This window comes from Orbicella faveolata, unplaced genomic scaffold (assembly GCF_042242905.1).
Source record: "Orbicella faveolata isolate gen_17 unplaced genomic scaffold, um_ofav_v1 contig_1, whole genome shotgun sequence".
In the NCBI taxonomy this organism is placed as follows: Eukaryota; Metazoa; Cnidaria; class Anthozoa; order Scleractinia; family Merulinidae; genus Orbicella; species Orbicella faveolata.
The window spans coordinates 24,702,401-24,726,070 of NW_028301536.1; the positions used below are offsets into that span (position 1 = coordinate 24,702,401).

Consider the following 23,670-nt stretch of genomic DNA (forward strand, 5'->3'; position numbering starts at 1 on the left):
ACTTGAACAATTAAACGTCAACGAATCTCCAAAATGAACGACCGAATAACTAAGAAGAGACTGGGCACTAGTAGGTTAAATTACGTTTTTCTCAACATCTACCCGTATGACCCCACCTCAAAATTTCAGGAATAAGAAATTGGCTCTGATTTAACATTCATGCAAAGTAAAAAAAAAATTCTGTGAAACATTTTTCGCAAACTACGAAAATGTGAAATCAAAAATAGCTCAAAACCTGTCTTACAAAATACAGATTTTTAAAAAAAGTTTGGCTCTAAACGTGATTCACCCCAACAAATCAACTGTAAAAATTTCATCATGGGTTGTACGGTAGGTTTTCGAGTAATTCTCGATCAAAGACTAGCTTTTACAACCTTGGAGGAGAATTGAATTGCGCATGTCCTTTATTTAAGCGCGCGCTCATGTGACGCCATGTATCTCGTGCGACAAAGCAAGAGTAAACTAGAGCTCTTTAACCGGCTATTTATAGAGCTTTTTTGTCATATTTTATTGGCCCTAGGCTTAAACACATGTTTGAACGGAGTTTGAAACTATTGCTACGCACAGCGAAGTGATTTAACGCCTTTCAAGTGTTCAAGTGGTTTTCGTTTCTTCTTAGGGTTACGTCATTTTTGCACGCGCGATTAATACTGACGTCTGGCAGGCAATCATAGCGCGCGCTAGTGAGTCTCAGAAAAACTGTAGTAAGCCACCTTAAATCTGCCAAGGTTTGCTCGTCCTCTGTACCTTTTTATCTCATCAGGCTCTTTGGTACTTCCACTAATGATTTTAGGAGAAAATAGTGAATATCTTTGTATTAATTAGCTTGCAACTTTTTCACCGCAAAATGTAACCGTTCGAGATGGGAAAATCTAGACTGCGGTCAAAATTTCGATTTCAGCCAATCAAATTCGTGAATTCGGTAGTTCCCAGTCCTTGTGAGACACAGCCATATAATAATACAAAATACAGACCACTATACAATAAACAGTGTAATGAGACAAGCTCATTGTTTATTTTCAAATATGTCCCAAAAGCGTTTGATTATTAAACTGCATAGACGCAAGTTTTTCATTTTTTCAGATTTAAAAAAGTTGCCAACTGATATAAACTTTCCTCTAGTGACGTACAGCATGAGTTGTGTTCTTGTATGTTCTTTAGATTTGGGTATATCTCGGCCTCGATGTTCTTGTGAAAAAGGTCTGGCCCAGTTGTTCAAAAAGTTGATCCTCTATCATAGGGTAAATCATTACTCAATCAGGGTTAGTATATAATAATATAAATCCGAAAAATCACTAACCCTGACTGGATAGTGATTTATCCAGTGGATTATCCAGTGGATTATCCACCGTTTGCACAGAAGGGCCGCATGTATTAGCTAGAGGGTTGTTCAAAACTAGTATGTTGAGCTGAAAGCAAAGAGAATTTACAACAACGATATCATTTCTTTTTTTTCCTATACTTTATATTTATTGGACGTTGCTGAAGTAAATTTTTTCCTAATAGCTTTTGTGAAACTTTCAGAACCTCTCATGTTCACATATAAATTTTGAACAGCTCAAGTATTGGAAACCCCTCCTAAATCGCGCCTTTTTGATTCAGAAAAAAGTCGGAATATTACAAGAACCTAGTTGATCCATAACACCAAAAAACCCTCATACAACAGAAACGAACTGTATAATCTCGAACCCAGATCTCACTCCGTTTGACGCTGAAAAGTGGGAGACCTGGGTTCTAGATTACGAACTGTACTGAGAAAATCTATTGACTGCGGGCGCACAGCGGCCAACCAAAAAACTGTGACCGCAGGCGCAAAAAGACAAGAAAGTCCGCCATATTGAGCTGGAACTATGGTGCCTGTAAAAGAGCAGTAAAACTCCCCGAAACATCGCATTTTTAAAACCATTTTATCCTCACTAAAGTCCCGTTTAGAACAAGATTTACTTTATCTATTTTATATGAATTTTTTTTTTCTGTCATCATTCTCAATTTCAATAATTTCGGTTTCCGGATATTCCATGTTTTAGGGTTTCTCAGTTGTTGATTCTTTGGCCCCTTCCCTGGGGTAGCTCGTTTGTTCCAGCTCCTGTAGTATATACTGCTTCTAATTGTTCCTAGGCCGTCCTCCTTTCCTCTCTTCTTGTCGGTCGTAGTCCAAGGCTTGTCTTGTCACGTTACTGCTTTCTCTTCTGTGAGTAAAGCCTGTCCAGCGCCATCTTTTACGTCTTATTGATGTTACTACACGTTCAACCTGTTCAACCCCTATTAAACGGCCATCCACGGGGAGATGGATGGTGGCCGCTTAAAGGGGGCTGGTCGTTTAATAGAGGTAAAAACAAAAGAAAAAACCTCATCGGTACTTTGATTACTGGTTAGGCGTGGCCGTTTCAATTAATAGGTCAGTTACCGACCTAAACCATGCCTGATCACAAGGTAGATCGATCTTTTACCTTGGTTGACTTTCTTTTGTCTTGGGCGGCGTTTACCGTAGTATCAGCTAGTTGGCGCTTAGACTCGCAAAGTATTTACCTAGGTAAGTATAAAACTCCATTACCTCGGTAAAACGCTCAAGGTTAAACACGGCATCAGTAAGAAAGGTGGTTCACAGGTCGACCGTAATTACAAAGGGAAAACGAGGGACAACCTGCTAACACTCTAGTCTAAACCAGCATCACTCCTTTCACCCAATGTTTACCCTCCACACTTTCCCCGCAAGCGGAAACGAATGAGTCGAATGACTCCCAATTGTTTCGTAATGGAGGACATCGAGGGCGTCGGTGAACATAGTGCCCGTCCGAGGAAAATACCCGGATGGATAGTACTCCTCCGTGAAAATGTTTCTGTAAACATGCGGGCTTCTAGAAAATAAACAACTGAAATTGTATTAAGTGGGTTTTGTTCTGTTTTCTTTTTCAAATTTTACATTTGGCTTTCACGGCTTTCATCCAAAAAATTTGAAAATAATTCAATATGAGTTTTGAAGTGGCGCGCGGAAGAAAATTTAGTGTTGAGCAATAAAGACAATAGTGTGTTTATGTCTCGGAACTATCGGCCTGATAGTTTCCCCTTGGAAATTTGATGTTCTTAAAACTGGCATATTTGCCCTCGAAGCTTTGCTTCTCGTGCAAATATTTGTTTTAAGGACTTCAAATTTCCGCGGGGCAACTATCAGCCGATAGTTCCTTGACAGAAACACTCTATTGTTTAATTAGTAGAATTCTACTGGTATACTAATGCAAATGCTGTAATCTGATTGGCTGAGCCATTGAACACTATCAGCTATTAGTCTGCAGTGCCTGGAGGTCGTCTATGAAATGGCGACATTTTTTTCGTTTTTCCAAAATTTTGGAGGAAAGTTTTGATGCAAATGGATAATTAAATTCCTGAGAAATCAAAAGGAAAGACATTTTTGGTTTCTTGACATGCATTTAAAAAAGTTGAAATTATTGAAAAACTGATGCGCGCGCACACAACTTCAATTTTAAATGACAATTTAATTCGAGCGACCTTTTTCAGGCGCAAAGTTTAAAAATACGTGGAGGAATAATTGGAAACCGTTATTTGAAGTAAATTTTAGTGAGAATTCTACTAAAACAATTAGATTAATCGCTCTCGATTTCTATGAGTTGACAGTTGATTCGGCCTTCGGCCTCATCAACAATTACGTCATAGAAATCTCGAGTTCATAATCTAATTGTTAATTAATGTGCAGTGGATGAAGGTCGTCTAGGCAATGGCGAAGTGTTTTTCGTTTTTCCAAAGTTTTGGAGGAAATTTTTGATGCAAATGGATAATTAAATTCGTGAGAAGTCTAAACGAAGGACATTTACGGTTTCTCTTGACTTCTAAAAAAGTTGAAATTATTGAGAAAACTGATGCGGGCGCGCACACAACATCAATGTTAATGACAATTTATTCCGAGCGATCATTTTCAGGCGCAAAGTTTAATGATACGTCAAGAAATAATGAAAAAGCAAAAAACACATTTGTTTGGGCATTTATAATTCAAGACTAAAACCCATAATTTTACCAGAGATGATAGTAAAATACTATTTAATCATTGCTTATTACATGTACTAAGTTTGAAAGGACTGGGTGTAAAAACGAATGGGAAAACGGCATTCAAAACATAACACGTGCGCGCGCAATGCCATAAATTATTACCCTATGGAGCCACCTTAAGGGCCCATTAAGGTCATTCCACTGAAATAGAACGTGCACTGAGATTTTTGTCAAACTTTGCCTATTGATTGTTTATATTATAGGAACTTAAATTTTGAACTAAAAACGAGGGGTCCCTATGTTCGTTTAGGAGCAACAGCACCTTGTTTATACCCATATAAATCCTTATAATAGCACCATGATTGTAATCACGATTGCTTGCTAAATTCACGTTTCCGAGGATTGTTTTTTTGTTAAACACTGAGAATTGGCCCATATTTATTTTGCACAGAGAAATTTATTACTCAATTCAACACAACAGAAAAAAAACATAGGCACGCAAGGCGTGCAAGAGTTATTTTTTTGTGAACTAGAAGTCTCGGAGATAGGAGCATTCATGGAACTGTTTACAGTAATGATTTGGTTGATTTGACAAGTTTTTTTGGTTGCGATGTACAGCAAGAAAGAAACTGGGAGTTTATGATGTACATACGATGTTACATCGGTAATGGTAAGATAGCTAAATAGTAAGCCATAAAATGTTTGACTGAACAAACTACAGTAATCTGACACGTCTCCAGATTAATGTAGATACCATCTTATTTTCTAACAGGCAATTTTATTCGTTCTTTGATACAACCCACACTGTGATTGGTCTGACACGCGCACATGCATAACTCCCTAACTCACCGATCACGTAGCCCTTCCCCCCGGGGGGGGGGGGGACTCCCTTATATGGGCTATATAGGTCTGTGCGGCCCCGAAGGGTATGGTTTTTCAGCCGTTTTGGTCATAAATAGGGTATCGATTTTAGCTGATTTTGGCCATTTTGGTCATAAATAGGGTACGGTTTTTGCACTCTAGCCTTGATATGGGTATGCTTTAAGAAGAAGCCACTTTTTCATCATTATCGAAAAGAAAATCAACAAAAGCCCTTCACAAATTTATATGTTTACGGTAATTTAAGATTGGTTTGAACTAGGGAGCTAATTATAACGCAGGTCTGAAACAGGGTTTTGATTTGAGGGTCAGGTCGTAAATAGGGTTTCGAGTTTTTGGTCAGGTCATAAATAGGGTAAGGAATATCGCAGATTTTGGTCATAAACAGGGTAAGGGTTTTGGGAAGCGGGCCGCACACCCCCAACCAATTTTTCTGGGAATACCCCCTCGGGAACCCTTCCAGCCCCCAAGAGGAATTTTTGCTCAAAAATACTCAAGTTAAGAGAACTTTTCGCATTTCATACGAGTAGTAAGTTCACCCTTGTTACACAACACAACGTAACAACACTACTTCACCGAAAATTTAAAGAAAGACACGTTGAAAGTCTGATTTAATTAAATTGCACTTTAACTTGGTGCCACACAGTCTTCAAAGAACATTTGAACAGTTTTCATACTTTTTACCTTTAAAAATATCGGACTGAAAAGAATGTCATAAAATGCCCATCAAATAAAAATATTAAACTGCTGCTGCAGAGACGTAAAAACACTCTAGAAAGGAAAGCTTCTTTTTTGTTTAATATCCTGGGAACAATAGCCGATAACTTGTAAGCTCTAATTAACCGCGCGGCCATGGGCCGAGCGCGGTTCTAGGTTTACCCGTGGTTTATTATTTTTTAACCGCGCGGCCATGGGCCGAGCGCGGTTCTAGGTTTACCGGTGGTTTATTTTTTTTTTTTTGTCGGTGACCAGACGCAGACCTCCGCCCGGCCAAATTCCGAGTCACGCAACGTGTGATGTTTTTTCCGCCAGAAGCTGTTAAAACATTAATACACGGATAATTTTACGGATATTGTTTCCTTTGTTCTGGGTAAAATATATTTTCTTTTGGTTTTATCGAAGCGTTGGATTCAAAGAGAATAATAAATACGCTAAAAAAAGGTATTACGTCAGCCATGGAATGCGTTGACGTTGCAGCTTTCACTTTCGCTACGTGACTAATAAGATCGTGTTTACTTTGGAAGTTTATTTCGCCAGAAGCGACGGTCATCAATTTATTTGCAAGTTTGCGAGTATTTCTTGTGGTTTTAGGCAAATGAAGTAAATTCTTTGGCTGTTTCACCGCAGCGAGTTCATAGATCGGAAGGAAAATGAAATATTTGCAAGCCAAGCAAAGAACATGTCAGGACATGCAATGATTACGTCATTGGTAGGGAAATAACCGCCGTACTAAAGATAGCCGTCGATAACGCAATTCTTGAATTATGTGACTCGTGTGACTTCTTTGCTAGCCCTTTACTCAAGGAAAAAATTAAATTTAAACTTGACTTTTAAGAAAGAAAGCTGTTGTTAATAGTGTTCGTATCTTCATGCCCATACATATCCCAAAGAAAGTTCCAGATTAACACTATTACGTCATCAGAGATTTCACAACGGCTACGACTGATGGTGCAATAGTACAGTCTGTGTTGATCAAGTGATGTGATGTCTACAGTAATCAATGAATCATCAAGGATTACTTTCGAATGTGCACTGCGTTGCGACTGTAGTGCTAAGAAAACAGTTAAATTTTAAAAGCGCGGTTTTAAGATCTAACAGATCTTCTTGTTTTTTTTTTTTTTGTCGGTGACCAGACGCAGACCTCCGCTCGGCCAAACTTTGAGTCACGCAACGTGTGATGTTTTTCCGCTGAAGCTGTTAAAACATAAATACACGGACAATTTTACGGATATTGTTTTCTTTTTTTGTGGGTAAAATATATTTTCTTTTCGCTTTATCAAAGCGTTGGATTTAAAGGGAATAATAAATATGCTGAAAAAAGGTATACGTCAGCCATGGAATGCGCTGACGTTGCAGCTTTCACTTTCACTACGTGACAAATAAGATCGTGTTTACTTTGCAAGTTTATTTCGGCAGAAGCGACGGTCATTAATTTATTTGTAATTTTACGAGTATTTCTTGCGGTTTTAGGCAAATGAAGTAAATCCTTTGACTGTTACATCGCAGCGAGTTCATAGATCGGAAAGAAAATTAAGTATTTGCAAGCCAAGCAAAGAACGTGTCAGAACGTGCAAAGATTACGTCATTGATAGGGAAATAACCACCGTACTAAAGATAGCCGTAGATAACGCAATTCTTGAATTATGTGACTCGTGTGACTTCTTTGCTAACCCTTAACTCAAGGGAAAAAAACAATTAAATTTAATCGTGACTTTAAAGAAAGAAAGCGGTTTGTAATAGTGTTCGTATCTTCATGCCCATACATATCCCGAAGAAAGTTCCAGATTAAGACTATTACGTCATCGGAGATGTCACAACGGCTACGACTGACGGTGCGATAATAGAGTTTGTGTTGATCAAGTGCTGTGATGTCTACAGTAATCAATGAATCATCAAAGATTGCTTTGGAATATGCACTGCGTTGCGACTGTAGTACTAAGAAAACAGTTAAATTTTAAAAGCGCGGTTATAAGATCTAACAGATCTTCTTGTTTTTTTTTGTCGGTGACCAGACGCAGACCTCCGCTCGGCCAAACTTTGAGTCACGCAACGTGTGATGTTTTTCCGCCAGAAGCTGTTAAAACATAAATACACGGACAATTTTACGGATATTGTTTTCTTTTTTGTGGGTAAAATATATTTTCTTTTCGTTTTATCAAAGCGTTCGATTCCAGGGGAATAATAAATACGCTGAAAAAAGGTATTATGTCAGCCATGGAATACGCTGACGTTGCAGCTTTCACTTTCGCTACGTGACAAATACGATCGTGTTTACTCTGCAAGTTTATTTCGGCAGAAGCGACGGTCATTAATTTATTTGTAATTTTGTGAGTATTTCTTGTGGTTTTACGCAAATGAAGTAAATCCTTTGACTGTTTCATCGCAGCCAGTTCATAGATCGGAAGGAAAATTAAATATTTGCAAGCCAAGCAAAGAACGTGTCAGAACATGCAAAGATTACGTCATTGGTAGGGAAATAACCACCGTACTAAAGATAGCCGTAGATAACGCAATTCTTGAATTATGTGACTCGTGTGACTTCTTTGCTAACCCTTAACTCAAGGGAAAAAAACAATTAAATTTAATCGTGACTTTAAAGAAAGAAAGCGGTTTGTAATAGGGTTCGTATCGTTCCAGATTAAGATCATTACTTCATCGGAGATTTGTCAACGGCTACCACTGATGGTGCAATAATACAGTTTGTGTTGAGCAAGTAATGTGATGTCTACAGTAACAAAAGAATCATAAAGGACTGCTTTGGAATGTGCACTGTGTTGCGACGGTAGTGCTAAGCAAACAGTTAAATTTTAAAAGCGCGGTTACAAGATCTAACAGATCTTCTTGTTGAATTTACTCCCATATGAAAAGCAAAAGTGTCGAGTTACCATTTGTAACTAAAAATAGCAAACATCTGTTGGGAACAAGTCGCGACGATTCGTCAGCTCTAATTGAATTTACTACCTTGTGAAAAACAACAGTGTCAAATTACCCATTGTAACTAAAAAATAAAAATATCTCGTTATATTTGCATGCAATAAGAACAAAACAATCGTTACCTGCACTTACTATTGTAAACGTTAGAACTGTTTCAAATCTAAATAGTCTCGTCTCCTCTAAAACATGTCCTAAGAACTAGAACCGACGATTCGTGACCTCTAATTGAATTAACTCCTTGTGAAAAACAAAAGTATCAAGTTACCCTTTGTAATTAAAAATAAAAATAACTCGTGCCATTTGCCTACTACTCATGAATTGCTTCAAAACTCAAGACTCATCTCGTTCATAACTAGCCACCATTACACTGAAAATTATGCACTCTAAAACAACCCAATGTACGTATGTAACTGTCACACTCCCCTCCAAACCGGACTAAAAATCACAAACCGGCAACATACACGTCACTCTTTATTTTTCAATTACCAAAGTCCTTGTGTTTATACATACCTTGTGTTTCTCACGTACCATTTACCTTTACAACAAGAAATTTGATTGGCTGTTCATAGTAGATCCAATCTGATTGGTGTGACATACATACATCTCTCTCACTCACTCACTCACCCACCCACCCACCCACCCACCCACCCACCCACCCACCCACCCACCCACCCACCCACTCACTCACTCACTCACTCACTCACTCACTCACTCACTCACTCACTCACTCACTCACTCACTCACTCACTCACTCACTCACTCACTCACTCACTCACTCACTCACTCACTCACTCACTCACTCACTCACTCACTCACTCACTCACTCACTCACTCACTCACTCACTCACTCACTCACTCACTCACTCACTCACTCACTCACTCACTCACTCACTCACTCACTCACTCACTCACTCACTCACTCACTCACTCACTCACTCACTCACTCACTCACTCACTCACTCACTCACTCACTCACTCACTCACTCACTCACTCACTCACTCACTCACTCACTCACTCACTCACTCACTCACTCACTCACTCACTCACTCACTCACTCACTCACTCACTCACTCACTCACTCACTCACTCACTCACTCACTCACTCACTCACTCACTCACTCACTCACTCACTCACTCACTCACTCACTCACTCACTCACTCACTCACTCACTCACTCACTCACTCACTCACTCACTCACTCACTCACTCACTCACTCACTCACTCACTCACTCACTCACTCACTCACTCACTCACTCACTCACTCACTCACTCACTCACTCACTCACTCACTCACTCACTCACTCACTCACTCACTCACTCACTCACTCACTCACTCACTCACTCACTCACTCACTCACTCACTCACTCACTCACTCACTCACTCACTCACTCACTCACTCACTCACTCACTCACTCACTCACTCACTCACTCACTCACTCACTCACTCACTCACTCACTCACTCACTCACTCACTCACTCACTCACTCACTCACTCACTCACTCACTCACTCACTCACTCACTCACTCACTCACTCACTCACTCACTCACTCACTCACTCACTCACTCACTCACTCACTCACTCACTCACTCACTCACTCACTCACTCACTCACTCACTCACTCACTCACTCACTCACTCACTCACTCACTCACTCACTCACTCACACTCACTCACTCACTCACTCACTCACTCACTCACTCACTCACTCACTCACTCACTCACTCACTCACTCACTCACTCACTCACTCACTCACTCACTCACTCACTCACTCACTCACTCACTCACTCACTCACTCACTCACTCACTCACTCACTCACTCACTCACTCACTCACTCACTCACTCACTCACTCACTCACTCACTCACTCACTCACTCACTCACTCACTCACTCACTCACTCACTCACTCACTCACTCACTCACTCACTCACTCACTCACTCACTCACTCACTCACTCACTCACTCACTCACTCACTCACTCACTCACTCACTCACTCACTCACTCACTCACTCACTCACTCACTCACTCACTCACTCACTCACTCACTCACTCACTCACTCACTCACTCACTCACTCACTCACTCACTCACATCACTCACTCACTCACTCACTCACTCACTCACTCACTCACTCACTCACTCACTCACTCACTCACTCACTCACTCACTCACTCACTCACTCACTCACTCACTCACTCACTCACTCACTCACTCACTCACTCACTCACTCACTCACTCACTCACTCACTCACTCACTCACTCACTCACTCACTCACTCACTCACTCACTCACTCACTCACTCACTCACTCACTCACTCACTCACTCACTCACTCACTCACTCACTCACTCACTCACTCACTCACTCACTCACTCACTCACTCACTCACTCACTCACTCACTCACTCACTCACTCACTCACTCACTCACTCACTCACTCACTCACTCACTCACTCACTCACTCACTCACTCACTCACTCACTCACTCACTCACTCACTCACTCACTCACTCACTCACTCACTCACTCACTCACTCACTCACTCACTCACTCACTCACTCACTCACTCACTCACTCACTCACTCACTCACTCACTCACTCACTCACTCACTCACTCACTCACTCACTCACTCACTCACTCACTCACTCACTCACTCACTCACTCACTCACTCACTCACTCACTCACTCACTCACTCACTCACTCACTCACTCACTCACTCACTCACTCACTCACTCACTCACTCACTCACTCACTCACTCACTCACTCACTCACTCACTCACTCACTCACTCACTCACTCACTCACTCACTCACTCACTCACTCACTCACTCACTCACTCACTCACTCACTCACTCACTCACTCACTCACTCACTCACTCACTCACTCACTCACTCACTCACTCACTCACTCACTCACTCACTCACTCACTCACTCACTCACTCACTCACTCACTCACTCACTCACTCACTCACTCACTCACTCACTCACTCACTCACTCACTCACTCACTCACTCACTCACTCACTCACTCACTCACTCACTCACTCACTCACTCACTCACTCACTCACTCACTCACTCACTCACTCACTCACTCACTCACTCACTCACTCACTCACTCACTCACTCACTCACTCACTCACTCACTCACTCACTCACTCACTCACTCACTCACTCACTCACTCACTCACTCACTCACTCACTCACTCACTCACTCACTCACTCACTCACTCACTCACTCACTCACTCACTCACTCACTCACTCACTCACTCACTCACTCACTCACTCACTCACTCACTCACTCACTCACTCACTCACTCACTCACTCACTCACTCACTCACTCACTCACTCACTCACTCACTCACTCACTCACTCACTCACTCACTCACTCACTCACTCACTCACTCACTCACTCACTCACTCACTCACTCACTCACTCACTCACTCACTCACTCACTCACTCACTCACTCACTCACTCACTCACTCACTCACTCACTCACTCACTCACTCACTCACTCACTCACTCACTCACTCACTCACTCACTCACTCACTCACTCACTCACTCACTCACTCACTCACTCACTCACTCACTCACTCACTCACTCACTCACTCACTCACTCACTCACTCACTCACTCACTCACTCACTCACTCACTCACTCACTCACTCACTCACTCACTCACTCACTCACTCACTCACTCACTCACTCACTCACTCACTCACTCACTCACTCACTCACTCACTCACTCACTCACTCACTCACTCACTCACTCACTCACTCACTCACTCACTCACTCACTCACTCACTCACTCACTCACTCACTCACTCACTCACTCACTCACTCACTCACTCACTCACTCACTCACTCACTCACTCACTCACTCACTCACTCACTCACTCACTCACTCACTCACTCACTCACTCACTCACTCACTCACTCACTCACTCACTCACTCACTCACTCACTCACTCACTCACTCACTCACTCACTCACTCACTCACTCACTCACTCACTCACTCACTCACTCACTCACTCACTCACTCACTCACTCACTCACTCACTCACTCACTCACTCACTCACTCACTCACTCACTCACTCACTCACTCACTCACTCACTCACTCACTCACTCACTCACTCACTCACTCACTCACTCACTCACTCACTCACTCACTCACTCACTCACTCACTCACTCACTCACTCACTCACTCACTCACTCACTCACTCACCCATTGACCCGTCCATAACATACCCGACGCGCCGACTAAGAGGTATTTTTTTTACAAAAAAATAACTCAATGATAGATCACCGTACTCGTTTTCGAGAAAATGACGATTTACCTCTATGGCGAGGTCCAGCCGCAAAGAAAACGCCGCCATTTTTTAATGCACGCGCGCTAATCACGCGTGAAATTATGCGCAGCAGGGATGCGCAATGCAATACTGGGGAATGATCTTAACCGATTTATGCGCGTTGCTAAGGAGGTGAAATTTCACTTCCGGTTACTTACGTCAGACTGAGCGCGGAAAATAAAGGCAACTCAATAACTTCCAAATTCGCCTACATTTTATATGTTTTTCTTTGTGTTTCACAAAATGCAAAGTAAAAAAAGTACAAGCAAAGACAAAATAAGGGAAAGACAGAAAAACAAGAGCAATAGAAAAAGAAAAACTAACTCCGTGTGGCTTTGTCTGATCTTACCGAAGAGCGCTAGTAGTGTAAATTGCGCACGCGCTGATAGGGTAACTTCCAATATATATCGAGCGCACTTCCGGTTTCTTTAAATGCTAAAGGCTACGCGGTTTTACATTAAATCCAGCCTTTTTCGACGAATTTCGATTAAAGCCAACGTTGGAAAGATAGCTATGCATTCCTTATTCAAAATCATGCTTTTTTCAGAAAATTACGATATTAATATTTTGAAATTCTCTTAAAATCTGACCTTTTAAAAATGAAACAAAATCTATGCGTAGCGTAATGAGGATTTAAATTAAAATATTAAATCAATGAAAAAAATCCCGATAAAGTAATTCGCCTGAGAGCCTTTGCGTTTTTTCAGTATTAGTCGCATGACCATGGGCGTGGCCTGATGACGTCATCGCTAGTGTTGCTGATCATGAAAAAGCTAAAACACATGAAATAACTCTGAACTAACTAAAAATGATGAGGTTATATGAGAATAAATTTTCCTTAGCAACGGCTCGAAAAGTAAGGTTAATGGGCCACGAATCCAGTCATCCGCATCCGTAATTGTGCCTAGGCCCCGCCGTCCAAGTATACTTAAAATGGCGGCTTCTGCAGGATCGCAAATTCCGGTGGTCGACTTCAGCGTCATGAGCCTGGAAAACGCAGCTCCTTTGACTGAAAACAACCAAGCTGTCAAGATAGTTGCTGAACAGCTATACAGGGCTTTTAGTACTATTGGATTTGTCTATTTACAGAACCATGGAATTCCACAAGAAATGGTACGGTACTATCCCTTTGGAGTGATTTGGATCTGGATCTACAATCGTGGACAAAAGTCCTTGGGACACTTACGTAATTTAACGAATTGTATGTGTTTTACTACTGAAGTTTGAAAAAAGCACTGCTTTCCTTTTGAAAACGCGTTACTGTTCCCCCTCCCCACCCAGTACAATGTTGAAAATCAGAAGAAATTGCAGGTAGTAGTTCTCAACATTGTATTGGGGGCGAGGTTAGGCAGGTGAAGTTGTATTCGCGTCTGGCCTGTGCTCAAAAGCGCCAAAAGTGCAAATTTGTCTTAAGACTTTTGTCCATGATTGTAGATCACTCAGATCAAGATCCCTCAAAGGAACCGATGAATCCACTCTGGTCACAGATTCATGGGTCCCTTTGATGCTTCATGATCCAAGTGACCCCTGAACCAGATCATTCCAAATAGGTGGCTTGAAAACACAGACCTCTAAAATGCAAACCCCTCGGAAACACAGACCTTGAAAACACAGACCTCGAAAACGCAGACCTTGAAATCACAGACCTTGAAAACACAGACTTCGAAAATGCAGACCTCGAAAACCTCGAAATGCAGACCTCGAAAACACAGACCTTGAAAAGATTGTCTGTGTACTCATTGAGAAGCTTTGTTCCTTTACAAACTCAATGGGAAAAAGAAGATTTAAAAAAGCCCAAAACTGTCATCGGGACTGGTTCAAGTTTATTAATTTTATAAAGTAACGAAGCTTCCCAATGAGTACACAGACAACCTTTTCAAGGTCTGTGTTTTCAAGCTCTGCATTTTTGAGGTCTGCATTTTCAAGTTCTGACTGTTTTCGAGGTCTGTGGTCTGTGGTCTGCGTTTTTGAGGTCTGTGTTTTCGAGACACCCCATTCTGAATAATAGTATTAATAATAACTTAATTATTAACGTGTCTTTATTAACCTGTCTATTTATATGAGCTACTAGAATCACAGTAAATAGCATGTAATGCCCACTGTAGCAGCAGCTTGACTTTCCTGTCATCAGAAGAATGACAGTGGTGCCCTACTATATGGTAATACAGTATGTGATCTGGGGTAAAATAAATGCTTTATAAATTATATTGTCAATTTGCCAAGAGCTGGTATTAAATTCCTCAACTCCATAAGTACTCCTACTAACACACTGCACTCTAAGAGTTACAAGAAAGAACATAACACGCTCAGAAGCCGAAATTAGGTAATTTTGCTGCATTTTTGCTGAAAAACGTGCTAAAGATGGAAAGCATTGACTGTACTGGCTACTTCTATCTCCAAACACCTGCACACTGGTCTTTTCCCTTACTTTTCCTGATTTAATATTTTGCAGGTGGACTCTATGTTTGAAACATTTGATCAGTTCTTTAACTTAAGTCCTGAAGTGAAAGCCAAGTATACCAAGAAAAAAATGACAGTTCAAAACGTAAACCCTCAAAATGGTTGGGATGCAGTAGAAGTAGAAAGGTCTGTCGTATTGGACGATCCCATGTAATATCTGCACCCCTCTATTGAGGAGCTTTAAATTTTACCCCCTCAGAAAAGTAAACTTTTTACATCCCTTCAAGAAAAAAAGATCAAAGTGCTGACACACTCTCCCCTTCAGAATTTATAAATTAAGATCAAAGGCACCACCACAGTTGCCACCTCAGAAACAGCCTTTAAAGACCCCATTCAGATTTCCTAGATCCTCACTAGGTGGGGTGGTAGGGGAGGGGGGGGGGGGTGCAGATAAAAAAATGGAATAGCCCATTGATTACACTGTTTTATTAAGAATTTTGTGTGTATCTTTGACAATGTATCTGAAGATTATAAAGAAGTGGCTTTGTCATCTGTACAAGCCCACTATTGATCCCGCCACACAAATGATCCCAGGACTGCAAATGATCCCCAAATTGGACCAGAACTGATCCTAGAATGGGCAAATGATTCCTACAGATGATGCCACAAAAAATTAGGAATGGTGTGGACTCCATGAAAGTTCTATGCAGATTATATATTTCTAATTACTCTAAGTGAAGAAAAGTCAAGCAACTGAAGGCATAAAAGCAACAGTAAATAATGGTAAACATACTGCACACTTTTTCAATGAAACGAGCAGAAAAATGATTTTTTCTCCATCATAATCACAGATCCTAGAAAGACAATAATCCATGCTAGCCCACAAAGAAGATGGTGGACATTACTTACTACCACCACTCCCCTTTTTCCACTTGCCTTTATTATCTAATGATAGTTACTTGATAGAAACTGTAAATAATAAATAATAAAAGTAGAGTGAATCTGAATTTTGTTGCATTTTTTTTTGCAGAACAAACCCAAACAGACCTGGAGACTTGAAGGAATCTTTTGATCTGGAGTGTTTTGATGATGAAACTTTTGTGAGTTAACATTGTCTTGCTATTTTATAATTCAAATCTTGAGATTATAGTTTGAGGTTGTTTGAGCACTGAATTTGAACATTGAATTTTTCCAAACCTAATCATCAAGAAAGTAGATCATCTATGGGATACTCATATATGTGCTAGGAGTGCTGCCACTTCTCCTAAGCATGCTGCTAGTCCATAGCAGATTACCCAGTGTTTGCAGGTTTCCCTAGCAGTACTCTGGTACCCACTATAAATATATACACCTTGCCAGAGAGATTAACACCTTGAGGAAAACAAAAATGAACAATAATTATTGTAATATACAATGTTGAGACACAGCACTATTGCTAATTGACAAGGTATGGAAATGAGGGAATTAACTCCAGTTAAAGACACATGTTTAAAGCTGCTTAGAATTGCCATTGAATATATCCCTTCAGGTTTTCCCTGCAAGCTACCATAAATTAATAATTTGCCTATACATGTAGTATCTTCTTTGGCAGTAATTACTGGACCCAAATTACTCAAGACCCCATCCTCCCATCTGGCTCAGTTGGTGGAGCAATGGTGATCTTATCCTTATGTTGTGGGTATGAATTCCTCTGAGTTCAAAATAATTTTTTTTTACTTTGTGTGCCTGTCCCAATTTCCTTTTTAGGGTTAATGCTTGGAATAAGGTTATTTCCAGCACATAAAATTTCAAGGGGGCAGGGAGGGTAGTCCCAGAAAAATTGTAGGTAGGGGTATGCAGCTCACCTCCCAAAACCCTTAGCCTGACCCTATGTCAGGCCTGTCTTATAATTAGTCTTGTAGCTCAGAACGATGTTAAGGGCTTTGTGATGATGTTATCAATGATGATGAAAAAGTAGCTTCTTCTAAAAAACATACCAAATTCAAGAAGAGTGCAAAAACCTTACTTTATTTGAGACTGAAATGGCTAAAATTGATACCTTATTTCTGTCTAAAATGGCTACAAAACCATACACTTTGGGAGTGCACATACCTATATAGTCCATATAAGGGAGTACCCCCCCCCCCCCCCGGATAAAATTACTTTCAATGGAATTAATTTTCTACCAGCTTCCATCTACAAGAAAAAGGTGTCTCTTCAACAAACACAACATAAATGCTTGATCGAGTCAGGATTGAACTGGGTTGTGTTAAACTCAGGACAAGTGAACCACTAGGCTATGTAGCTTATAGCTGTCAATGTCACTCACACAACTCACAAGAATACAGACAGCAAAATCAATGTGTATGGGGTATGTTCTTCGCTCATTAGTCATAGGGGGAGGGGGGAGGAAATGCCAAAATTTACTATTAATACCTTACTTGAAATTTTAGATCTAAATAATATCTACAAGATGAAGATTGCACTCTTTGCTCATAAAATTCAAAATGATAAAAAGAGTATTCTAGCTGTTTTCTCTAGTGTTCTTCCACCGGTGTTAGAAATCCATCAACACAACACCAGGTATGCATAAAATCAAAACTTCTATAGGCCAAAAACATGCACTAGATGTGGACAATCGGCATTCCAATTAGTGTATCAAAAATAAACATTTGGGAATCAGTTCCTCTTAGCCAAAAACACTTGTGATATAATTCCTTCAAGAAGCAGTATATGCAGCACCTCCTAAAATACTAATATAGTTAATAATAGTAGTCACTTGTATTTCTGTAATTTATTTATTTTCATTAATGTATTTTTGTTCGACACATTTACCTTAAAGGGGCTCAGTCACAGTATTATGAGTTGTTTTGGCCACATACAAAATTACATGTACCTTCAAATGGTAGGAAACCTGAAAATAACAGTTTAATAAGATAGAAAAACACTGAAGAGATAATGATAAACCATAAAGGAACAAGGATGGTTAAGGATAGAAAAGATTAACCTGGATTACAAATGACAAATTTGAAAAATTGAGACTAAACTTTTCAATATGCACAAACTGTGACTTTAACATCGTGGTAACCAGCTCAAAAGCTAATGGCTACTCTGATGATGATGATGATGATTATTATTGTTATTATTATTATTTGCCACACAATAATAGAAATTACAAATAATATAGGAAAAGTAGAAACGAAGTGGCGAGGAGACCTAACAGAAACTATAGGGCTAGAACTGTTTAACATCAGTTGAAGAAAAGATGGTGAAAGTCAAAAATTGAAAGACTTATAATAAACTGTTATTCATGTTTTCTTAATGATTTAATCTTCAGTATTTTCTTAAAAGAGGAAAGGGATTGAGAGTTGGTGACCTCGTTGTCAAGTGAATTAATAAACTTAGGTCCTTCAAAATAGGGCAAAAACTTCTTAATGTTTGTTCGACAATACGGTAGATGGTAGTTCTGAGAATTTCTAGTATTGTAGGAATGGAATTGATTGCTTTGGGTGAAATTGTTATGAAACCTTGCACATATTTTTTATTCTTTCCCTAGCCATATACAACGTATTTTTCTCTTCTCATATTTGTTTTATGCTAATGTAAATTAACTCTGTAAGTAGTGTGCAATAAAAGTTGATTGATTGATTCATTGATTGATGCAAAAAAAAATGCCATTATGAATTTTACTCTAAATTAAAAAATGATAATTTATTCTCTTATAGGCCTGGCCCGATACAGAAGTACCAAATTTTAAGAGCACTGTGAGCTCTTTTTACCAGTCAATGAAGGATCTCGCATTAAGAGTGCTCACTGTGATGGCAATTGGTCTTCAAATTGTGAGTTGTGTGTCTAAAATCTTATCTTAAAGTTCCAATTATTCATAAACATGCTCTTAAATGCCAATTATATTTTGGCTAATTTGTGAGTAGCTCCCTTTACTGATTATACTCTCTATTACCAAGGAACAACATTATCATATCACAGCAATGGTTTGAGTTAATTTTGGGCTGGCCTGCATTGTTACAAGGTTTGCTCTAATTGACCAAACAAAATAATAGCTAAACAACACAAACAGTGCCCCTAACCCTAAGAACAAAAGAGGTGCAGATAAGCAAGGACAAATCAAAATATAGTTTTCTTTAAGAGGTGCAGGTCAACTTTTAATTTTGAAATAATTTTATCTAACCTTTGGATGTACAAGTGGTGGGGGGGGGGGGGGGGGGTTGGGGGTGGATGCCATAAGGTTCTCTCTGAGTTTTGAAAACACGATTTAGTCTTACGAGCTGAAACTGTCCTCCATTCTCTGCTGAATTTTGATATGTCAATTGCCTGTCCATCATTTTTGATGTTGCCATGGCATCAAATTTCATGTACGTCTGGCCAAAAATCAACTTTTGTGAGATAATTCTTTCTTTTTTCCAGTTTTCTTCATCAAATTGCAGAAATTCATGAATTTGTATAAGCATGCTGGCTTGATTTTGTGTTAATTTCCGTTACTTCTTGACTTTTGAAGAAAATACTGAAATCCAAGATGGCTGGTCAAATGACGTCATAACCAACAAAAATGGTATCATTTAGTAGAATACGCTCAGGGCTATCTAATCAATGTAAATTTATTTCGCTCTGCCGTTAGGGCCCATTCACCGATTCATGCGCGCGCTCGCGCGCGTTGCTAAGGAGGTGAAATTTCACTTCCGGTTACTTACGTCAGCCTGAGCGGGGAAAATAATAACAACTCAAAAACTTACAAATTCGCTTACATTTTAGAAGTTTTTCTTTGTGTTTCACAAAATACAAAGCAAAAAAAGTACAAGCAAAGACATTATAAGAGAAAGAGAGATAAACAAGAGCAACAGAAGAGAAAAACTAGCTCCGTGTGGCTTTGTCTGATCTTACCGAAGTGCGCTGGTAGTGTAAATTGCGCGCGCGCTGATAGGGTAACTTCCAATATCTATCGGGCGCACTTCCGGATTCTTTAAATGCTAAAGGAAACGCGGTTTTTCATTAAATCCAGCCTTTTTCGACGAATTTCGATTAAAGCCAATGTTGGAAACATAGCTATGCATTCCTTTTTCGAAATCATGCTTTTTTCAGAGAATTACGAATTTTTCAATATTTTGAAATGCTTTCAAAATCTGAACTTTTAGAAATGAAACAAAATCGATGCATAGCGTAATGAGGATTTAAATTAAAATATCAATGAAAAAAATCCCGATAAAGTAATTTGCCTGGGAGCCTTTGCATTTTTTCTGTATTAGTCACATGACCATGGGCGTGGCCTTATGACGTCATCACTAGTGTTACTAATCATGAAAAAGTTAAACACATGAAGTAACTCTGAACTAACTAAAAATGACGAGGTTATATGAGGATAAATTTTCCTTAGCAACGGCTCGAAAAGATCGGTTAATGGGCCCTTAACGGAAGGAAAATCCGAGGGGGGGGGGGGGCGTTGCCATCCAGCCCCCCATGCACCACAGTGGGGTTGTGAATTAGCTTGTGCTTCAGAAGGTTACTAGAGTGTTTTTCCCTCTTTTCAGGAGCACGACACATTCACTCGTTTCTTCAGCAAGGCGGGTACATTCAAGGGTGGAGTCCAAATGAGATACAACTTTTATCCCAAGATACCAGACATGAGTAGAGTGAAGCCTGGGCAGATCAGATGTGGGGAACATACAGACTATGGCGCTATTACAGTGTTGTTTCAAGACGAGATAGGTGGCCTAGAGGTACATGTACAATGTAGTCAAGAATGCAAAAAAATCGCTTGTTTTACGTTTTTTCGACTTTGACCGAGTTCTTCAAAAGCACGCTGAAATAGAATTATACAAGCGAATGTATGAAAGATCATACATTTGAACTGCGGAGAAAGACCTGAAGACATGAAATTTAAGCCTGAAGAAAATTCAGGCCTGAACGAGATTCGAACCTTTCACCTCTGCGGTACCGGTGCAGTGTTCTACCACTTGTTGTGCTCTTTCACACAACAGGATGTGATTCTTTTACAGTGGGCAGTCTTCCAAATTTTTAACTAAACAAATTCCACTGCATCTAATCGTTACTTTTTTGGTATGTTTAGGCTTAATATCAGGCCCGTTGGGTCTTAGTCATGCCAAAATACAAAACAAGGCTCGACCAAACTCATCTGAAATGCCGCCGAAACGTTCAAAAGATACGGCGGCTAGGTATAAGTAGTGTCGGACGAATCTTGGAAAACTACGTATACTGCACACAGGATATCGGTTATGTACGGGCACCAGAACGAGGGCAACATGGGCATTCTGACACTAAATGGCGTCCATGAAATTTTGTTGAATACACGTAATACATATAATATTTAGTAGTACACCTGCTGCAGTTTTATTCTAATTCTTATCAGAATGCCAAAATTCCTTCTCAACCATTTTCCGATGGCAGGTAAGGAACGTGGATGGGAACTTTGTAGCAACAAAACCAATGAAAGGAACAGTACTGGTAAATATTGCTGACATGATGCAGAGATGGACAGCTGATAGATTCAAGTCCACGGTATTTGATTTAGACTGTTTTGGCCAATTATCAACTTGAACTTCACAATGGTTATTTATTTAACCGCCCAAGCGAATTTTGCAAAGATGACATTTTGAGCGTGAGCCTGACTTCGTAGCGAATTAGCCCTTTTTTATGTCACTTTTGCTTTGGAAATGGGCTCAGGAGAATGCTCCAAACATAGGCTTAAAAAAATAATAATTAACCTCTATATATACCTAGGAGCCTGACAGGTTCAATGTGATTGAAAGTTTATCTTTCACTTATTTCCTCAAAATGTAAAACTCTTTCTCGACTTTTCTTTTCTTGAGCAAATTTTATTAAGGATATTGGGCCAGTAAAGTTCCTCCCATTTCCTTGTTACTGATCTACTAACCTATCTATTGCAGGTCCACCGTGTGTTGATTCCAGAGACTGAACTCAAGCACACTCTTCCTCGCCGCTCGTTAGTATTATTTGTTGATCCAGACCATGAGACGCTTATTGAATGCATAGATGGCTCAAACAAATATCCGCCAATCACATTAGGGGAGTGGAAGAAGCGGAGACTTTTGGAAACTTACAACTATTAGAGTGAGCCTGGAGAGAGCCGCACCTAGGAATGCTTGCCGAAGCTTCAGTCAGTTTGAGATTGAGAATTCTTAGGAGTTTACCACATAGCATTTCTTATTTACCTTTTACGGTGTATTGATAAAGCGGAAAATACCCGCTTTAAATGTCTAATCGTCTTCCAGGACCTCAACCGGCCTGTCCCAACCGCTATGCTTGGGTCGGAGAACAAAGAAACTACAGTCAAACCTCCCGTAAGCGACCACCCAAAATGTCAAGTCGAGGTGGTAACTTACGGGAGGTGGTCGCCTACGGGAGCTTGGACCATAGTGGATCAAAATTTTGCCACATTAGCATATTGTAACTTCAGAGACTTACCCCATGTTTTAAACAATTTATTCATGTAAAAAGTCAATTTCGAGACCAAATCCGGTTTCCCACTGAAATATTTCCGTCTTTTTTGTACTACCCAGGAATACGGATAATGTTATAACACCTTATTATCCAATTTCCTCTTTATTATCAGTCAAGTGGTCGCTTATGGGAGGTTGAAAACAAAAGAAAATTTTAAACTTATAGCTCTAAAAGTGGTCGTGGTCGCTAACGAGAGGTGGTGGCTTACAAGAGTTCCAAATATAGCGATTTGATTTGGAAACTTCACTATTTTGGGAAAATGGTCGCTGAGGAGAGGTGGTCGCTTACGAGAGGTGGTCGCAACCGGAGGTTCGACTGTACTACCATTTTGAGGATAGAGAAAACAGGCGCCAAGCTGTAGAGAATCTTACATTTAAGAACACAGTGCTTTACAAAATTCTCACCCTTATGCGTTTCACAGTACTTTTTTGAAGTTGTCTAAATCTCTCAGGATTTGTAAAGTCAAGATGGTCAATACCTTTTTGTGAATGAATGAACGAACGAACGAACGCACGCACGCACGCATGTACGCACGCACGAACGAACGAACAAAGGAATGAAAAACTTTATTTAAGTGTCAATGATATTTAGGTTAAAAAACCTTACTAGGGACACTATTAACATATTAAAATATGCCTTTATAGCTACATAAAGTTAAAATTAGTTGTCTCTATTTATGTGATGAATATAATTTTAGAAAGCTTATGTGCCCAAATAGCTAACGAACAACGTAGGGATATAATATTGTCAGGTTATAAATTTAACGTAAAGAAGCTACGTCGTCAATTTTAATGTATGACTCATTTGATAAGGAATAAAGCTACATTTCGAACAACCAGTGTCCACAATTAACTGCTGGTTTTATTGACTTGCCCGTCATCCATAGTGTTCGAGAGTAAAGAG

The 23,670-nt window shown here is 40.0% G+C and overlaps 1 protein-coding gene across 1 annotated transcript; it reads left to right on the forward strand.

The window, feature by feature from the left end:
* Positions 1-13,791: 13,791 nt before the first annotated feature.
* On the forward strand, positions 13,792-23,602 carry LOC149118492 (uncharacterized). The gene is made up of 7 exons (XM_089296874.1): positions 13,792-14,007; positions 15,347-15,480; positions 16,325-16,394; positions 18,999-19,112; positions 20,817-21,005; positions 21,694-21,804; positions 22,194-23,602. The coding sequence occupies exons 1-7, from the start codon at positions 13,828-13,830 to the stop codon at positions 22,374-22,376; spliced, it is 981 nt and encodes a 326-aa protein (XP_089153000.1). The 5' UTR covers positions 13,792-13,827; the 3' UTR covers positions 22,377-23,602.
* The last annotated feature ends 68 nt before the right edge of the window (positions 23,603-23,670 follow it).